Here is a 20,244-nt window from a genome sequence, read left to right on the forward strand (position 1 = left end):
CGCCCGCTGTGGCAGAACAAAGGGTCGGGGAGGAAAGAAAGAAGTTGGGGGCTCGGCGGGGCGGGAGCGCCCGGGCGGGCTCGGGCCGCGGCCGGCGGTCCCCGCTGCCCGTCCCCGCTGCCCTTGGGCCGCGCACGGCGGTACCTGAACAGCGCGACCGCGGTCTGGTTCCTCCTCCACGCCTTGCCCTGCTGCAGCAGCACGCCCTGCACGATCTCCTTCTCGTCGGGCAGCCGGTACACGGGGAACACGTAGAGCCAGCAGAGGACGAAGACGCCCAGGGCGCTGGCGCCCACGGGCAGGCGGGTACGCGGCCACTTCCACGCCAGCCCCGCCATCCTCCTCCTGCTCCCGCAGCGCCGCCGCGGCTCCGGGCCGCGCTGCCACATCAGGCCCGCGCCATGCGGAGCCGCGGGCGGGGGCCCGGCCCGGCTCGGCCCGGCCCGGCTCAGCTCCGCTCAGCCCCGCCGCCGCCCGCCGCCATCGCCGCCGGGGGAGCGGGGCTGCTGCTGCCGCTGCGCCGCGGCTCGCTCCTCTCGCGGCGGCGGTGGCGGCTGCCGCCCTTCCTCACAGTCATTTGGTCCCTCGCGTTCCCCGCCAGATGATGCTCCGCCGCTCCCCGCCCTCCCCCGCCTCCTGCCGAGCCCCTCGCTGAGGACCGACCCGGTAAATTTCCACCCCGCCCCGGGGCGCTCCGGCCTCGCTGCCCGGCCCGGAGGGAGGCAGGGAGGGCGCGGGGAGCTCGCTGCTGTGGGGCTCCGCTCCGGCGCCGCGCCCGCCCCGTTCGGCGGGAGGAACGCGAGCAGGGAGGTCCCGCTCCGGTTCCGCCGCCGGCTCCCACCGGCCCGCTCTCCCTCGCTTTCCCCTTCCCTGGGAAGGGAGAGCGCCCGGCTCTCTTCCCCGGCAGAGGCCGCACAGTCCCCAAGGCGCCCTGGCGGGCACCGACCCCCGCCCGCCGGTGCCCGGCCCGTCCTCCCCCAGAGCCGCCCCAGCGCTTCCTACCTGCCCCGGCTTCCAGCCGAGAGCCCCGGAGCCTCCATCACCGCGCCCGCCAGTCAGAGCGCGTCCCTCACGAAGGACATCCTACAGAAAGTACACGGAGCCATCTGTGGGATGAGGTGCCTGAGGAGAATGTGGGGAACCTCCCTCACGGCAAACCCCGTTCTGAGCGTGCCCCTGCCAGCAGCGCCCAGTCCGAGCTGCAGCGGCTCTCACGAGGAGCGGCTGAGGGCACTTGCTCTCTTCAGCCCGGAGGAGATCGGGGGGGACACCTCGCAGCTGTTCTGAGCTTCCTGGTGAAAGGGAGCAGGGGGGCAAGCACCCATCTCATCTCCGTGGTGACCCTTGAAAAGACCCGAGGGAATGCCATGAAGCTGTGCCAGGGGAGGTTTGGACGGGATATTAGGGAAAGGTTCTTCACCCGGACGGTGGTGGGCACTGTAACAGGCTCCCCGGGGACGTGCTCGTGGTTATCAACCCTCACAAAGTTCTTCATGAAGCATTTGGAAAGCACGAAAGCACTCTCAGGCACACGGTGGATTCTTGGGGTTGTCCTGTGCAGGAGCAGGAGTTGGATTTCGATGATCCTTTTGGGTTTCTTCCAGTTTGGGATATTCCATGATTTCCTGTGCCCACCAGGGTGGCTGGGTCAGTGAGGAGGGCACAGCCAGGGTCACGCTCCCGGTGGAGTGTGGGTGGCTGGTGGCGCTCCAGCCCTCGGGGGTGCTGAATCCATCTGCACACCTGGATGAGGGTGCCACCTGCACAGCCCTCAGCCCTCCTCAATCACCAGTGCCATCGTTTCGTGCCAGCAGAGTGACCCCAGCAGCAGAAAGCAGCTCTCTGATAACCAGGGAGACTGAAACATGGGTGACACCTTCAATTCCTCTCAGCAGCTCAGTGGCAGATCCTGCTTTCAGAGCCCACTCTAGTCCCTGGCACAAAAGGCAGATTGAGCCCGGCTGGTACCGTCCATTTGTGTTCTTCATCTCCAGACACCTTTCAGATCCACTGAGAACACTGCAGGCTACCACACAGCCTGAGTTAGTAGCCAGCTGCTTTCCAGACTTTCAGCACATGAAGTCTTGGCTATTCCGGGGCGACTTTCAGGGTTGAGTAGTAATTAAGGGAATTAAGGGGTAATTTGGTGGAGGAAGGAAATCAAGATGAAAGTTTGATACAGTTAGTTTGGTATCTCCTGGCAGTAACTCAGCAATACAATACCATAAATAATAGCTGGGTGTTTCGACAGTGTTTTCAGCTAAAGATCCCCACATGCTTAGTTCTCAGTGAAAAAATAAACCTGGAAATCTCAATGCACTTTCAGTGCTTGAGAGAAGGAATAACATTCTCATTCACAGCGTGTTACTGTGTAGAAATATACACTGACAAACAGAACATTTACTTCATGGTGTCGAATGAACATAAAAATGCCAGAAACATGTAATTGCAGAAGAAATATTATTTTCATTCATATTTGATATGCTACAGTTGTCTGGAGTGTTATCCTTGTTACAAGTGTTAACCTTGCTTACAAGCAAATAGCCTGAAATACCTCAGTGACACTTTGCTGAGAAGATACAGAGACGTGATCAACAATCCATATCTTTAAATTGAAGCAGAAAATTGATATTCAGGCATGACTGCACTCTGTTGAACACCATTTTAGTGAGAATTGATGGTGAGTTGAACCTCACCTCCATTACTCGGTTCCAAGTGAGATCCCAGACAGAAGGGCCAGGTAATCCTGGGCAGGGTCTGTCCACTACAGCAAAGGAAAAAATAATAAAAAAAAAGTTGTTCTGAGAGGTGCCTTTAAAAGGCAGCACAGAGAAAAGCGACAGTGACAGCATGGAATTAAACAGCGTTTGAGCTCTCAGGTGACACAGCGTGACTATTCCCGGATGGAAGGAAAACGCCGTGCTGTGGTTTGCCCGGTTTTCCCCCAAAATGCAGCAGCAGGATCCCCTGCGTTCCCTGCTGCATTCCTGCACTGGCCCTGAGGGTGGAGCTGACACTCTGCTCCAACAACGCCTTTCCCCAGCCACAGAATCCAGCTTTTCTTCTTTCCCGTGCTCCCAGCCCAAAACACCGGCGAAGATGAGAACCACATCCGTCAAAATATCCAGTTTTTCCTGCTTTCATTTGAGTATCATGTACTCCTACAGGCATCCCCTGTACCTCGTCTTTGCACTCTCTCAGCTCTCACTTCCAAAATAACAGGGAATTTCCCTCCACTTTAGCATCCCACACACTTTCTGTTCTGCAGAATTTAGCAGAGGAGTTGCACTGGAATCAGTTTTCAGGGTATGGCATTCTTTTAGTTGATGAAAATGTCACCATGCCATATACCTGGCAAATCCATTATCTTCCCAATGCACTCAGTTACCACCTGACTGAAATCCTTTGCTCTGTGCTCTGCCCTCTGTTCTGGAAGTATTACATGCTATGTTAGTAGAGTCTATATGAAAATTGGAGTTTTATTTTTCAAGGGAAAATGAAGCTGAAGGAAAAATAAGCACTCTGTATGGAACCCCAGGCCTTATTTCCCCCTGCCATAAATAACCAGTGCTCCTTTGGTATGGATTTTTTTTTTGACCCAATGTACAACACAGAAATATTTAGAAACCATCACCTGCCTGGACTATTATTGTAGGCCAGCTTTTGTGTGGTGTCACCTGTGAACAGGCTGGTTTCTCTGAATTCCTTCTGTTCACACAGATCTAAAATTGGCATCTAAATCTCCTGTATGACCAGCACAAACACTGAACTGTATGAATGGATGCACAGTTGCCCTGTTGGCAAATTCCCATTATGCCTCCCCCTATCAGAATTTACTCTGCACCTCTATTGGAACCACCCACAAATGCATAGTCTCACTGCTAAAGCATTTTAAGCCCCTAAACAGACAGCTTTTTATAATCCTGTTAAAGGAGAGAATTGTAACTACAATATCAAATTAATTCCTGCAAAGTCCTGGTGTCCAAAAGCTAACCAGTTTTTACCTGGCTTGTAGCAGTGGTACCAGTCCTCTGAAAAAACATTACCAGCTTTGCCACATGTTTTCCCTTCAGCTGCCATGCTGTAATAGTGCAATTACTGTGACAACAGCTACAGTCATCCTTCCAGCTGCACAGAGGAGTCAGAATGCACAAGAATGGAGCATAAAATGGGGGGAAATGACTTACTGATGGAAGACAGAGCTCATTCTCCAGAACTGAGAACCTCTTCTACCAGCAGTGTTGAAAGGACTTTCAAAACATCTTTTTATGCCAACAGTGATGTTGGCTGGTAAAAAGGTGGAACAAGAATGAGTGAAAACATGCAGGAATAATTGACAAGGAATGTGTCAAGGCATTAGCCACAGGTACTTTGCTTTTTGGTTCTGCATGGAAAGAAGGTTTTCTCATAAAATTGAATTTTATGTGTTCCTACACAGGCAATTTTTACAACCTTACCCTCACTGCTGTACATTACTGAAGTACCTCTAGGGAAGGATAAAAACCAGACTTCTGTTGTACAGCACTGGCTTCAGTGTACCTCTTTAGTGTGTTTTAATGCACATAAAAATGCCCACGTAAGACGTGGGTGGGCAGGAGCACCAGTAAGGTGAGGATAAGTAAGAATTTGGGAATTCTAGGTGAAATTCCTACCTGTACAGCCCTATGAGTTTGTGCTCACTGCTAACAGGGGTGAGCTGTGCTGAAGGTAATGGGCTCGCTCACAAAAACAGCTACTCAGCAGCGTCAGAGACTTGCTGGGGCAGTATCAATTAAGTTCTGCTCAGCCTAGAGAAGAGAAGGTTGCACGAAGACCTCATGGCAGCCTTCCTGTATCTGAAAAGACCTAAAAGGAAGCTGAAGAGGGACTCTTCATCAGGAACTGTAGTGGTGGGAAAAGGGGGGATGGTTCAGACTCAAAGAAGGGGGAAATTAGGTTAGATTTACAGAAGAAATTCTCTACTGAGAGGGTGGGCAAGCCCTGGCACAGGTGCCCAGAGAAGCTGTGGCTGTCCCTGGATCCCTGGAAGTGCCCAAGGCCAGGCTGGATGGGGCTCTGGGCAACCTGGGACAGTGGAAAATGTCCCTGCACACGGCAGGGGGTTGGAACTGGATGATCCTTAGGGCTCTTCCAACCCAAGCTATTCTATTACTTTGTGTATTAGAACTGACATGCCAAAGATATTGTGGCTGGAAGGTCCTATTGTGTAATGCACAATTTGTGCAGGAAGAAAATGCATATAAAAGGAACATGCACACCCACACGCACAGAGATACAAGCACATCTCTGAAGCAAACAGGCTCTTCCCTTCTAAGAGTAGTTCATTTTCCTTGGGAGCTGGAACAGATTCTGACCTCATGTCTGACATTTGCAGAAGTTTCAATCTGAGCAGTTGTTTTCAGGAAGCCATCATTCATAATTTAGTGTTGGTTAAGAATCCTTTTTGTGAGAAGGCTGTGTCTCATATAGAGGGGGACATAATAAATTTGGTCTCACAATAAGTATCCCTCTAGACCAGGATGAAGCAAATAAAAGAAAAGCAGAAGAGAGGAAAAAACTTGTTAATGTTGTTGATGCATCTTCTCTTGTTGTCACATATGATCCTTAGTTCTGACTAGGGAGAAACTTGAATTTGTGTGAGGCATCAGGAGACGCCTCTGCTGCTGAGAATTAGCACCAGATAGAGATGATGGGATTTGTTCAGCTGTCCACCCTGGAAAAGGTAACAGAGAAAAGGATGAAGCAAGAAAAGAGGATGCAGTAATGTGTTCAAAGACAACTTTTGCCAAGGGTGGCTGAGACCCTCAAAGCCTGGACAGACAAGAGTCTAAAACGAAGCCTCACAAACACTCTGGCTGTTGTGGCCTCCTCTGGCAAACTCAGACCCTGAGCAGAGGCTGCTCCTCTGAAGGGTGAAGGATGATGGGCAAAACCAGAACCAGCATCCACAGGGAAAATGGAAATCAGACTTAGAATTGAGGGAAAAGCCAAGGCTGCAGTGATGGGAAATGAGACAGCCGGGCCAGAGGGAGGTTCCAGGCACAGAGCAAGAGCTGAGTGCTGAGCTCTGTGCAGAGCCTGGCACCTTGGCATTGCCCAGATTTCCTACTCACCCATACAGCAAAGGCAGGAGTCACTGGCTTCATAAGAGTCTTCCCAAATATACTGATTGACACAAAGGTGTGTGCAGCAGCAATATGCACACAGCAACATTGGTGTACTGGAACCAGAACCAGGACCTCCTTGCATTTTTAATTCGTGATTTAAAACTTCTGGAAAGAAGTTGTTTGTCTTTTCTCCATTTAACAGAGAAAACAGAGACTTGAAAATATTTGACTGATGATCGAGGTAGATTTGTAACAGAGACTTCTTCAAGGCTAGTGCAGTGCTGTGGGACACACATTCCAGGGAGATTCAGCTGTGATTCAAACTGTTGGATGCACCAACAGCTAATATTAGTGAAGTGTTTCAAGATCATCCTGGGGTTTTTTGTTTGGTTTTTTTGGGGTTTTTTTTGTTTGGTTTTTTTTTTTTATGGCCTCCAAATTTATGCAGCATCACTTCACTGGGGCCCAGGTAGAAAATTTAAAGTTTGTTAATGGGCAGACAATAGTGAAAATTTATTCTGTCTTTTCACAAATATAATTAAGATGGAAGCAAGGCTTGACACAGAAATTGTCCACCAAAGGACAGAGATGAAGCTGAAAACAGCTGGAGTACTATTTTTCATGCTGGGTGACCATGCAAACTGCAAGTGAAGGAAAAGGGAAATACCCTGTGACTGAGTGTGGTTTCAAAGGGAAAGCAGCCTCCCACAGGGATTTGTAGTTACTGCACAAAGACAACATTGACACCATGCCTAAAAACTCCACAAATGCAGGACCAGGGACCAACCTGCACATTCCTCTGCTGAACTTCAGCCATGCTCTGCATCCACAACAGCTCTTTCACAGTTGTCAAATAATATGATCCCACCATGGACTGCAGACACATAGACATCTTTAGCTGCGGAGCTTCATCATTTTTCTCAAGGTACTTACTCAAATGTGAATCCCTTAGAAAAGATTTGAGGGGCTGTGCTTTCAGTCCGAGATTAATCCTATAAACCATCTGAAAGGCAGGGAAATACCAGTTTTCTCTCTTGAGAAGAAACCTAGGAGATGGATGGCTTTGTCTTACAAGATGCCACACTGCACTCGTGTCAGGCAGGGAAGTTTCACAAGTCATTAATTCAGCCAGCTGGTGGGAGAGACTCTAAGAGACAACATAAACTGGCTGGGAAGATAAATATCAACAAAGCCCTTTTATTTGGAGACTCATCATACTTTTTCAACTGCCTATTCACTTTGTGGGTAATATGACATCATAAGTTTACTATATCTTAGCATTGTTGCACAAAGAATAACTTGTTGAGAGGGTAACAGAAAATTGCCATTGTATCAGAAATTGAGCAAAGAACAAAATCTTTGATGTACAAATAATCAGTCATCTGGTAGCAGGTGTAATTCTGCCATCATTAACATGATTTCTGCTGAACTGGAGGGGTCAAAATATACACTGCTGTGAAAAATAACCAGTCTGAATTAAGACATTACTGAGTGCCATTCAAAATTCAGTTATTAAAATACAGTCCTTACTTGCATAGCATGTTGACTTTTGCAGACTTGAAGATTGAAAGAGATATGAAAAAATGTTGGGAAAACACACAGTGAAGTGCCATGCAGTGCTTTGAAATAGCTTTGGAATGCAAGCCACCAACCAAACTACAAGAAACCACCAAGCTCCTTCATGTCAGGACATGAGGAAGCTGCAAATTGTGGTAAAAGCTATTATTTTAGTCCCTGTAACCACAAACTGAGAGAAAAAGACATGGATATCTCTTTCTAGAGTTGTCTTCAGAGAGGAAATGGAAATGAAAACATTACCTGTGGATCCCCAAACTGGAGCTGCCTGGACTCTGCAGAGTATAAAGGAGAAGGAGCCAGTCACTCCAAGAGAAGAGAGCCCACGATTTGCAGGATGGAGGGTGGATTTCACTAAGCTGACCCTGCAGTCTCCAGGTGCTTGCCTTCATCTTCCTCTAGGTTTGAGCTGGGTTTAGATTTGAGTGTGAACAGGAGGTCACAGGTGGCTGGGTGGTCCGGCCTGAGATGTCAGACACATCCCCACCTACCTTTGCTCCCAAGCAGGAGGGAAAAGTCTGCCAGGGAACTTTTATTGCCACGTGCTGGGCTGCCAGGGTGCTCTCCCCATGCCAGGGGTGATGATTTCCAGCAGCTGGTGCCAGCTGTGGGTGCAATGTGCCCTAAGGAAGCTCCAAGTCCCCATCCTGGGGCTGAGCACAGGCAGGGAGTGAGGGAGGCTCCAGGCTCAGAGCCCAGCTTGTCCTGCAGTGCCAGCTCTGGGACAGGAGGCTAGAAATGACACTGGGCTGTCCCACCAGGAGCACAGGCAGCATTTCCAGAGGCTGATACCACCAAGCACCAGTGTGGAAATCAACTTCCCTACCCTGGGAGAGAGGGAGAGGGTAAGGAGGTGTTTTAGGAGGAAAATGTGCTCACGTGCCCGGGGTTTGTGGCAAACTTGAAAGCCTCACTTCAGCAGCAAAAAGAAAACACAACTCTGCCCACGTGGAGCTCCACACTGTGGATGGAGCTGTCAAAATACTTCCCACAGCTGAGACCTGGAGGACAGGCAAACACTGTTGCTGCTGAGACCATGAACAAATAATATGCTGTGTTTTGCAGTTACAATAATTACAAACATCCAACATCCTGCAAACATTTTGCATTTCTTTTCCTTCCGCAGATTTTCCAAACTGTAAACGTTGAATAAGCAGATAACTCCTCAGATGGAAATCTGTGAGCTTTGTTGGCATCTGTTTGTAGTTTTACAAGGATAAGTTGGTTTATGGAGGCTGAAGAGGAGATGAATGTGGAAGGACAGCTGGGTAAATCTGCAAGTGATGCTTTTCATCAGCACAGAACTGATGGAACAAAGGATGTTCTGTCATTGGGGTCAGAGGCTTTATGATTGCTGGCTTTGGAGCATGGATAAGGGCTACAGCCAGACAAAATTTCAGCCCTAGGATTTAGCTACAGCCTTTGCTGTTCTGCCTTGGGTGCCATCTAGATTAATTCAAAAACTGCTTTTTCCTGCATGATGCAGATCTCAGGAGCAGATTCCCTTGGGTTTTCAGTCAGTGTGTGTGTCCAAACAGTGTCTCCAAATTTTTGGGTGATGAGTTCAAAATATTCTTATGCCTAGTTCCAGTGATTAGTTTTGTGATTATTCAATATGAAATGCCCTCAAGTGTCAGATTTCCAGAGGGATTAAATACTCACAACTCAAATGATTCAGTAGCTCTAAATACTGATATAAAACCATAGGAAGATCATATTAAAACTAGAGAAATTCAGCAAGACATTTCTGAGCTAACTACCCATCATGCCTTCTAATAAAGAAAGGCTCTTTTAGACTAACTTCAACCAAGTGTATTACCTAATTTCACAGGGAACTGAAACATTTGTCACAATGTGGAAAAAAAATGGGGAGTATTTAGAGGTGAAGTTGATTTTCAGTGTGTCTGTTAAAATTTTCTTTCCCCTGATTGTTAACCTAAGAGCACTTGAGCACTGTACAGCAGTGTCCTAATTCACTTAACTCCATTTTCCTATAAGATAGAAATTAACTCAAGCATAAGTTTAAATATTCCAAAAATAACGTAAGTACCATGATATCAGCCACTCACTGTTCTATTGGCTTCTGTACTACCTGTGTCAGACCAGAGTTTGATTCCCAATGTCTCCAATTGTGCACCCTGGTTTTCAGGAGCAGTGGGTTTTGTCCTTGATTCTCTGCAAGCTGTCCAGTTGTGCCCCTTGACTTCTTGCTGGGTCACCTCGAGCAGTAACTAGAATTTTCCAACAGTTAAAACACCATGAAATGAGATATAAACGTTTGTATCTTTAGGTAGGAATCCCCACAGCACAAAAATGTTTGCACTGCTCATTTATGTTTGTGATTATGTAAGTAATTCTGAATGTTCTGAGGCTTCAGGTGCTCTCAGTTCTCTCATTTTAGCAACTGAAGAATTTTTTTGGACATGACGCCAGAGAACAGTCAAAAAATATTTTAATTCCCTGTCATTAAGGTAGCTGGGGCTAATAAAATATGAGATTTTCTTACTAGAAAAGTAAGCATAGCTGGTAAAATGCATAGAAGTAAAATTTAATTTAATTTGATTTCTTGTCATCTCCATATATCATATTTTCCTTTTCTCTTGCTGCTTCACTCTCACCTATTCTCATAATCTGCAAGTTACTTTAGATTGAGATATTTCCTGTGTGTTAACTGCATTTCATTGGCTGCCAATTCAGTTTTCTGTTTCTGCACTTGCATTTGTATTTAGGAAACACGATGAAAATTAATATCATAATTATACCATTCAAGCAAATCATATGAATTAAATCTGTGTCTAGCCAGCCAAAAATATCTGTGTTTGTCATTGGAGTGTGTATTTTTTTCCTTCTCCAGCAGCATCATAAGACAGTGTTGTGGTTTAACCCCAGCCAGCAGCTGAGTACCAGAGTGCCCCACCCCTCTGGTAGCTCTATCCCAGATCAAACCTGGGCACACAGAGGAAAAAACTACTTCCTGTGTTACTCCTTGGGCAAGGACTCCATAAGGGACCAGTAACACCCAAACTCTTTTCCTTTTTAAGCACACTTTTAGCTTTCTCACAGAATATTTATTCTGATTTCCTTAAAGCTTTTACAGCACTGTGACACTGCTCATCTCGAACAAACTTCTAACCAAACAAGGCACTAAACCACGCACCTTCTTTTCTATTTGCCCAGCTGCAACACCCTTTTGAGCTAAACCTGAACATTCTCGTGCTCCAGCACCACGGGAAGGCATCTCCTATTTCCTTACAGGGTCTACATTGTGCTGTAGCTTCTGCCCTGATGCTTCACTGGCTGGGCTCGAGCCACGCTCCTCAGTTCTGCCCAAAAGCCTCACTGGGCTGCAAAGGCAGCCAGGAGATGCCTCTGGGCAGGATGCAGCACTTACCCACCTTGCAGGAGGTATCTGGGAGCAGTTGGCTGTGCACCTCCATCACAGAATGAGCTGCAAAGAAATTAATGAAGCACTGCTGTCATCTTCACCAGAGCAGCTGTTTGTTATCAAACAAACCCGTGCATAACCCACCAAAGCCATTAATCACTTGGCCTCTCATGTCAGACTTCCTAATGGCTTGGGCAGCTGCTTTGAAAAGTCTCACATCATTTCCTGTCACATTTGTCTCTCAAGTACAGCCAGGGTGCTTGAGAGATCAGCTGCTTGTCCCACACACCTTTTTAATTGCAGAAACTAAGAACTTTGTGCTTCATTAAATTCAGTGAGACAATGTATTGTTCTATTGCAGAATATCAGGTAAAACAGTCAGATTAAATTTGAATTATTGCTTGTGCTGGGATCTGAGCAAGTTTCTGTCCAGGCTAATTTCGCATTCTCAATTAGTTTGGACTCTGATTTAATTGCTGGAGTACAGACCCCTTTTATGTCAGAGGGGCCTGCTTGGATTTTTTAAAGTCTAAACTCTATGATGAGTTCAGACAAATCATAATAAAACTTTCTTCCAGTGAAGTAAACAACAACTTCATTGAACTTGATGCCACTCTTTTTACATTATTAAAATAATGACAGTTTATTTGTAGGACAGGTGACTGTAAAAAGCAATGTCCATGTGTTGAAGGTTAGGATTTTTCCTTTGTCAGTTGCACAACATACATAAAGTAGAAGTGACAATTTTGTAACTGCGGTTAAAAACTGTGTCTGTCACTTCTGGAATAATAATTAGAGAATTAAAATTTCTAGATAAGAAGGCTCCTGTGTGTCTAAAGAAGCACACTGGGAAGCTGTGACATTTAAACAGCTAGAAAAGAAAAGATGGCATTAATGCTTCCACAGAAGCAACCACCACCCCTCAAAAGGAAAATAATCAAACCAGCTACTTACTTCAGTGTGCTGCTTCAGATATTTCATGCTGAATACTCGTGACTTTTTGTGCCAGTCCAAGACCTTCTGAAGTTATTCACGTTCTGCCATTAGCTTCAAAGGGAGACAAGATTTGCTTTGCAAAACAATCAAGAGCTTCAGCTATTTACAGGCAAATGAATTCATGGCAGCTTTGGTTGCAACAGCTACAGAATTCAGAAAGATGATTTAACTGTGTTAGTGATTTGTTCTGGTGAGGGCCAAAGTCACACACTTCAAATATAAGGATAATTAATCCCCAAAATAACCAAATTACAGGATCATAGATTGGTTTGAGTTGGAACAGCTTTAGAAGTTCATTTGTTGGGAGGAGAGGGGAGAAGTCAAGGAGGTTGTTTGGTGCATGTTGGGAGTGGACACCTTCCACCAGCCCAGGCTGCTCTGAGCTCCATCCAACCTCATCCTAAACCCTTCCAGGGATGGGGCAGCCACAGCTTCTGTGGGCAGCCTCTGCCAGAGCCTCACCACCCTCACAGGGAGGAATTTCTTCCCACTATCCCATCCAAACCCGGTCTCTATCAGTGTAAAACCATTTCCCTTGTCCTGTCACTCCAGGCCCTGGTAAATAATCTCTCTCCACCTTTCCTGTACACTCTCATACGCTGTTTGGGCACTAGAAGGCCACCAAGGTCACCCCAAAGCCTTCCCTTCCCCAGGAGAACACCCCCAGCTGTGCCAGCCTTTCCTGCCAGCAGAGCTGCTCCATCCCCTGCTCATCCTGGAGCCTCCCCTGGGCTCTGCAGCAGCTCCAGCTCCTCCTGTGCTGCCCAGCCCTGCAGGGGCTTCAGCAGAGGGGCAGAACCCCCTGTCCTGCTGCCCATGGGGCTTTGTGTGCAGCCCAGGGCACAATTTCACAATTTTCAGCCCAGGACACAGAGGAGGCTGGAACATGCTACTCAAACAAGTTTCCCCTGAGCAGAATGGGGGTGGGACATCTTCAGTGCATCCAGCTTACACACTTACCTAATGCACATACATTAAGACAGCGAATTTTATAAAGATATTTATTGTGCAAGAATGATTTTCATGCTCATTTACAATGAAATAATTAGTTTTAACAAATAATCATGCCATTGCTTAATTTCAACACTGAACAGAGTATTTACATTCAAGTTTATATCTTTGTTCAAGTTACATGTACAATGTTGTCAGAATTAAGCAAGAATGCATCTTCAAAGCGAAGTTTTTTTGTTGTGTTTTGTTTTGTTTTTACAATAGAGTATCATCACCTTTCAGACTTTTACTGGAAATGACAAATTTCCTGTCTTTGCAGTACCCTTATTTCCCAGCTACAGCACTGGAAAAGAACAAAAAAAGCCCAGTGGAACCAGTGTCACACACATAAATCAGTCTCCAATTAGCCAGGCATTTAAACAGGAAGGAGGCTGCAGAATAACCTCTGCACAAGCCATTTTTGGGGCACTGTTTAGGTCATCCTTGAAACAGATCCTGCCTTAAGAAGATGAATCTCAGGACAATTCATTCACAAAGTCTTAAATAACAAAAGACCTGCTTTGTCAATACTGAAGTGAACATCTTGTACTAGCACCAGACACACGACACACCCTGCAACTTTTTATTGTGTTCTGGGGCTTTATTGTCCACCACAGGGATGCCCAGGATCACAGCATTGTGGTCTGGTAGCTACTAAAAACAATTTTAAAAAATCACAAACAAACAAACAACAACAAACAAAAACCAACCAAACAAACAAAAACCCCACAAAAAACATCACACTCCAGCTCCCAACTATAAAAACAACAACAAAATAAGAAAAAAAACTTTCAATGAGCAGAAATTCAAACTGTAACTTTTTGGTTCTCCTTTTTCCTCTTCACACTCTACGATGTAAAGGAACTTCAGAGTCCAGCCCATGTTTTCTCGGCCTGCACACAAATCTCTCCCTTCTCTATCAAAGGTTTCCAACCAACTTCTCAGGCACGTCCCTCCCGCCCTGACCTGAGCTGAGAATCAGCTCAGAGAACACCCAAACTCAGAAATGGTTCTGAATGACAGATTATCAGGGTCCCACTGATAATTCAAAAATGGAACAGAATTTTTCCTTCCTTCCACAGTTCCATGAGATGCCTGCTATTCTAATCCAAGTTCTCCTGTGAGAGCTTCACCTGCTGCCTGGTTTCACAGAGGCCAAGCACAGTAACAGAAGAACCAGAGCACACTGCCAGTTTGCCAACTCACTGCTCTGACTTACCTAAGTTGTATGACAACAAAAAAAGTGATTGTCCTGGGTTTTGGCTGTGAATGTCACGGAAAGATAGTGACTTTGAAGATGCAAACCTAAAGATTCCCACATTTTAAATAACCTTTATGTTCAGCAGTGACTACTTCACTTGCTGTGCCTTCATGTTGTGACATCTCCTGCAGAACTCGTGGGCTGAGGAGCAGCTGCAGAAGGCTGCACTGGCAGCATCTCCAGCTCAGACTCACGGACAAAGATGACAGCATCACCACTGACATTGATCAAGCACTGAGCCTGGGAAAATGACAACACCCAGTTACCAAGCATTCAGCAATCATATATTTTATGTTTACTTATACCTGCTAAACAGAACTACACAGAAAAATCAACAGGGACTGGGAGAAGGACATATTATTAGAATTTATTGGTGAGGCGACCTGTGCTGTTTTCTTTTCCATCTGTTCATTTGTGTGCTACCAAACGTGCAGATGGATTTCACCACAGTGAAGTACCTGGGTATCTGTACCTGCTTTCCTTACTGTCTTGAACATAATTAATTTACTGAATATTCTGCTATTGTCCTCACAAATCAAGGTTTGTCCCTTTATGTACAAAATGGAGCATCTCCATCAGCAACTCCAGGTATTTTTACATGGAAATCCTACACTCCAAATCATAATCCAACATCAGAAATACCAAGTAAATTCTTCACTACTGTGCAACTGTTTCCTGCAATTTACTTCATTCTAGCAAGCTTGGTCTTATCCATCCTCATAATTTTGTGTTAATACAAGAACACTCTTGGATTCTTCAAGCATTATCCAAGATATCAAGAAATGTTGTGCAGCTATGGCTTTACAGCACTGCTGTTTTTTAAAGACATTTGTATTATACTAACCCCAAGAGCCCTTGTCATTTCACATCCCAATGTACCTGATTTTTGTTTGGGTTCTCCATGAAAACACACTGCTTCATTATGTATGACACAACTGCATTCCCTCCCAGAGCTGCAACATGGGCTCTCACCATGGCAAACACTTCAGCAATAAAAGCGTGCAGGAAGCCACTGACACCACCCTCCTAGAATGGAAAAAATACACATTACAGATGCTACAAGATGCAGTGTACTTCTCTTACATATTTATCAGCTGAAAAATTCAGTGAATCCTAAATGGTGTGGAGAAGTTAAAAGCCACTCGCTGTTTGAAGGGTCACAGTTACAAATGAGATGGAGAAAGATCATTCAAGGGGCCTGGAGTGACAGGACAAGATGGAATTGCCTCAAAATGGGATATTGGGAATTAGGAATTGTTCCCTGTGAGTGGTGAGGCCCTGGCACAGGGTGCCCAGAGCAGCTGTGGCTGCCCCTGGATCCCAGGCAGTGCCCCAGGCCAGACTGGACAGGGCCTGGAGCAGCCTGGGACAGTGGGAGGTGTCCCTGCCACGGCAGGGGGGTGGAACAAGAGTTTTAAGGTTGCTTCCAATCCAAACCATTCTATGGTTCTACGAAATTCTTGGAAATTTCCAGGAAGGAGTGACCATTATCTTTGATCACTGCAACTTCATGTATGTTAATGACTGTCATTGGTTCTCAACACTCACTGAAGACATGATCCCTCAAAATAATAAGGAAGCAGAGACTTGAGCTGCTCAAGCTGTTAATTTTTCTATTTTCCCCCTTGAAGCACAAAGGAACTTCTAGCCATCCCCCTTTTTTTTTTTTTTTTTTTTTTTTGACTTGATAGTGCTTGTGGGGCATTTTTACTTCTTTGGTGCAAAACGGAAGAATTTAAATTGATGTCAAAGGAGAAGGAAAACAACAAAGTATGGATTTTCCAGGCAACCAACCAAAGAAATAAAAATCCACAAAAATGCTGAGAAAAGAAACTGATCCAAGCAGAGCTCACTGTTGGTTCAAAATACATACAAAATTTCCAACTTCAAGTGAAAGGCAAGACCACCAGACTTCCCCCATGACTCTGTGTGTGTGCCACTGGAGACAATGGAAGAGGCAGACAGAAGAAGAGACTGAACTAAGCTGCTTTAGTGTTCTATCCAATTTAACAGCAATGGCAATTGTTGGCTAACCCCTTCCTAACAGTGCCAAGCACAAAACTGCTTCGTGTGCTCTGTGACAAGAGCAGCACAAAGGAACTTGCTCTGCACTCAGCACCTTCCCACAAGTGACACAAATTCTACTCCCTGGCTGTGCCACACTCAACTCAAACATCTGATTCTTACAATCAACAAATAATTGTTCCCTGACATAAAAGGAATCCCTGCCACGCAGCTCACCTCACGCAAAGAAGTGGTTTCTCGTATAAAAAACATGTTGATTATCCCAAGATATTTGGTTATTTTCGCCCCAGGGAGAAAGGAAAGAGGCGTCATCTTAACAACTGAGACAGTGGAATTGGTGCACGACGGGACAGAACGGTGCCGTAAGTATCCCTCAGCCAATGGACTTGCTTTTTCAAGGGAAGTCGCTGAAAAATGGGAAAAAACCAGGAGAAAATAACTATCAAGATCCATCATTGTTCCTCAAAACACAAAAACTCTTCTTTATGGTTTTCCACATAGCTTGGTGACAACATTCAGCTGCCTGTGATGCTCAGCCATATACGTGAGAAAGGAAATCATCATGCAAAGCATGCAGAAGGAGACAAGAAGCTGAAATGGCATTTATTGGAAAGAGTGGCATTCCTGCGAAAGGAAAACATCAAGGCGAGCAGCTGCACATACAACCATCAGTTATAATGTGAAGGTAAAGGAAAAAGTGCCAACATTTGGAAACATGTATTCTGCTGGAAGAACAAATTATAGGAAGTGTGAAAGTTGTTGTGTTTCCCCAGTGCAGCATTTTCCATTAAAACAGGTATTAATCTCTGCTAATTTAAGCAAGATAGTCAGACCTGTGGCCAAAGAACTACTGAAAACCAACTCACCACTTGCTAATTTAGTGACCATTGCCTTGACTGTCCCCTTGGTGATTGCTTCCTGTTTCTCACCCCCAATTTTCCAAGATCATACATACACCTACATCCATGCAGTGGATGTTATACAGTTAGTAGGCGTACACATGTACGGAGAACTAATTACAGCAAGACTTCATTTTGCTTTTTACGCTACAGTTCATTGACCCTAGTGAGGTTACAGAACAATGTCAGAAGTTTGCACCCTCGGGAATTCATCCCACACATGAGCTGCAATGCTCCTGCTGGGCAGGGCACTCAGGCACTAAGTCACCACTGGGAAATCAGAGATATGTCTCAGATTATCAGAACGTGGTAGAAACAGCCGCCTACTTGTCTTAATTGATCCGCGCCTTATGGTCTGAGCTTTCAGTTTAATGAGCTCTATCCAGCTGTTGCATCTGTCTGCAAAGGAACTGTAATCAACTGACGTTGCTGGAAACACAGACAGAAAAACAAAAGAAAAAAAAAACAGAAAAAAAATATATGGATGATGTCTCTTGCTCATCGCAGTGCTCCTTTTTGAGGAAGCAATGATTCCTATCTGAGAGAGAACAACCATCCGTTCCAGGTCTGTCTAAAAGGAAAAGTTACAGGACAGGTCTGGACTTGTCCAAACCAAAGTACCGATTTCTGGTGATGGCCCAGCTCTGAACCAACTGCCTGAGTGGGACTTCAGCACTGAAAAAACATGCAAATACAGTAATTAAGGACTTATGATAGATTAGGTTTATTTATAATCTCAATTTAGGCTGTAAGTTATGGCTTTTTAAACTTTATTTAAGCCTTTTTTAATTTTCATTTTCATTGCTTTTTCTTCCTTACAAAGAGCTGCTGATCAGGATTTAAATTTCCCAACTGTCTATCAATGATAACTAACCTACAGAGTGGAAAAAAAAAAGCTTTGGTGATGAGGATAAGAGTCACAAACTGAAACAACACCTCTGTTTTATACACAAATGAATCTTCCTTCCAGAACAGTCTTTCTTGCCCCAACACCCCACCCGTTATCATTACAATCAAAAGTAAGAGTTGTTTCTGCTATGACTTTTGGTATTAGTTGCAGGGGTGTTTACATTTCTTTAAAAAAAAAGAGGGGGTTGCAAACACTGTTTCTTCGTTATCCTGAAGAAACGGGAGGAACACATGCTAACTTCAAATTAACACAGGCAAAACAGCTCTCTTCCCAGGGACTCATTTGCTGTCAGATAAACTTCTATCAACGTACCTGACAGAGAGGCTGTTATTATTAACAAATCTAACTTTTATAATGAAAAGTCACATCAAAATATTAGGATCTCATTAAGCCACACCAGAGCATGCACTCTCAGTTAAGTAGTAAACACTTCCTGGAGTAAGACACATCCAAAAAGAGTATACCAATATCCCAAGAATGCTCATTCTGTTCTGGCAGATGGCTAGATTAAGGAAACTCACCTCTCTGAGCAGCAGGAATACCTGTGTGGGAGCTTGCACCCTCCAGGACTTCTAATAAAACAAAATTAATTGCGTTCAGATCATCTATTAAGCAGAGTTACAGGACAACAGCTTCCAAGCAAGATGGGAGGGACTATTTAGGAGGGCCTGTAGTGACAGCACAAGGGGAATGGCTTCACACTGACAGAGGAGGTTTGGATGGGATTTGGGGAGGAATTGCTCCCTGTGAGGCTGGGGAGGCCCTGGAGCAGCCTGGGACAGTGGAAGGTGTCCCTGCCACGTCAGGGGTTGGAAAGAGATGATCTTTAAGGTCCCTTCCAACCCAAACTGCTCCATGATTCTCTGACCCTTATAGAAGATTTCAGAGTCAAGTGTGAAAAAAACCCACCCTCTATATAGTATACTGTGTACTTTGATAACAGAGTTAGTATAAATAATTCACTTTACTAAATCTACCTTGCAGTTTTAATATATTTATTCATCAAAGGTCACTACTGTATAAGACTGTAAACATGTATTTTTAGAACAACAATTCTATAGAAAACGAAAAATATATTAAATAACCTGCTAATTAAATGTAACAACAATGAGGTTGTGAAGAAATGACAGATGGAATAATTTTTTGGCTGAACTGCTCTGCCTACAGCAGGATCTGGAATGTGGAGAACACCAGGAAAAGGGGAACATGGGAACAGGCTGCCCTCCACTGGTCAGTGCCCAGCACACAGGGAGCACAGGCCAGGAAGGGGTACAGAGACATGAGCAGAAATTGCTGGACAGCTTCTCTTTTTGAAAATAAAATGTGTAGCAAATTAAAAGTTAAGCATTAAAAAAAAAAAAAATCAATAAGAATCTTTTTGCTGAAATTAATCTGGCCTCTGAAAATACAAATAAGTGTGGAAGGCACCCTTCTTTACACAACTGATGTAACAGGCAAAAAAGGGAATTCAAACATTTACAGCAATTCCCAGATATTTAATTTCCTCTCAGTAACAATTTTGGCAGATAATCCAACAAGGGGGAAGGAGTTAAAGACAGCTGATTTTAATGACTTGAATTTTTAATGCAGTCATAGAAGAACTGTGACAATCATTCTTGAAATGCAGCTCTATCTCAGGTAAAATAAAGCAGCTGTTTACCAGCTACAAGGTGCTGCACTGTACAGATTATTTACTATAAAAGTTTAGGCTCTTTTCACTTAAAGAAAATTAGCATGCATCCAGTATCTGGTAGGTAAAGTATTTCCCATCACAAGAACGAAGAGATCAATTCTGTGAGGCTGAGAAAACACGGAGGTACTTTATATGGACCATTTCCAGTATGTGACAAGCCTAATTATTAGGTAATTGATAGTTATGTCAGATGACACCCAACACCCAGTGGTTTGCAGCATCTTCAATATTCTAAATGCAAAGACATGAAATATAGACAGAATGATCAGCCAAACCATCTTCTGTGACTCTCAAAAAATTTGACAACATGAGCAAATATACCCATTATGCTTAGGCAACAAAGCACATTTACAGCCTGTGAAAGTGCAGATATTTTAAAGCTTCTACAACTATGAAAGAGCAG

The 20,244-nt window shown here is 44.9% G+C and overlaps 2 protein-coding genes across 28 annotated transcripts in view; both read right to left on the reverse strand.

The window, feature by feature from the left end:
• Positions 1 to 1,194, reverse strand: part of ST8SIA1 (ST8 alpha-N-acetyl-neuraminide alpha-2,8-sialyltransferase 1) — a 109,796-nt gene extending 108,602 nt beyond the window's left edge. The window contains exon 1 of one of the 2 annotated variants that reach the window (XM_021529969.3): positions 1,003 to 1,194. In XM_021529969.3, coding sequence (XP_021385644.1) covers positions 1,003 to 1,040 — 38 coding nt within the window. In that variant the 5' untranslated portion in view covers positions 1,041 to 1,194. Of the gene's footprint in view, positions 1 to 144; positions 390 to 1,002 lie in introns of those variants that run through there. The other variant, XM_021529968.3, reaches the window with a different exon arrangement.
• A 7,357-nt stretch (positions 1,195 to 8,551) lies between these two features.
• Positions 8,552 to 20,244, reverse strand: part of C2CD5 (C2 calcium dependent domain containing 5) — a 59,175-nt gene continuing 47,482 nt past the window's right edge. For 16 of the 26 annotated variants that reach the window (XM_031503666.2, XM_077783226.1, XM_077783225.1 and 13 more), the window contains 5 exons: positions 18,670 to 18,720; positions 17,566 to 17,667; positions 16,556 to 16,746; positions 15,194 to 15,340; positions 13,051 to 14,554 (listed from right to left, as the gene is read on the reverse strand). In XM_031503666.2, coding sequence (XP_031359526.2) covers positions 14,423 to 14,554; positions 15,194 to 15,340; positions 16,556 to 16,746; positions 17,566 to 17,667; positions 18,670 to 18,720 — 623 coding nt within the window. In that variant the 3' untranslated portion in view covers positions 13,051 to 14,422. The other 10 variants (XM_077783212.1, XM_021529960.2, XM_077783216.1 and 7 more) reach the window with 5 other exon arrangements.

Source organism: Lonchura striata, chromosome 5 (assembly GCF_046129695.1).
Source record: "Lonchura striata isolate bLonStr1 chromosome 5, bLonStr1.mat, whole genome shotgun sequence".
Classification (NCBI taxonomy): Eukaryota; Metazoa; Chordata; class Aves; order Passeriformes; family Estrildidae; genus Lonchura; species Lonchura striata.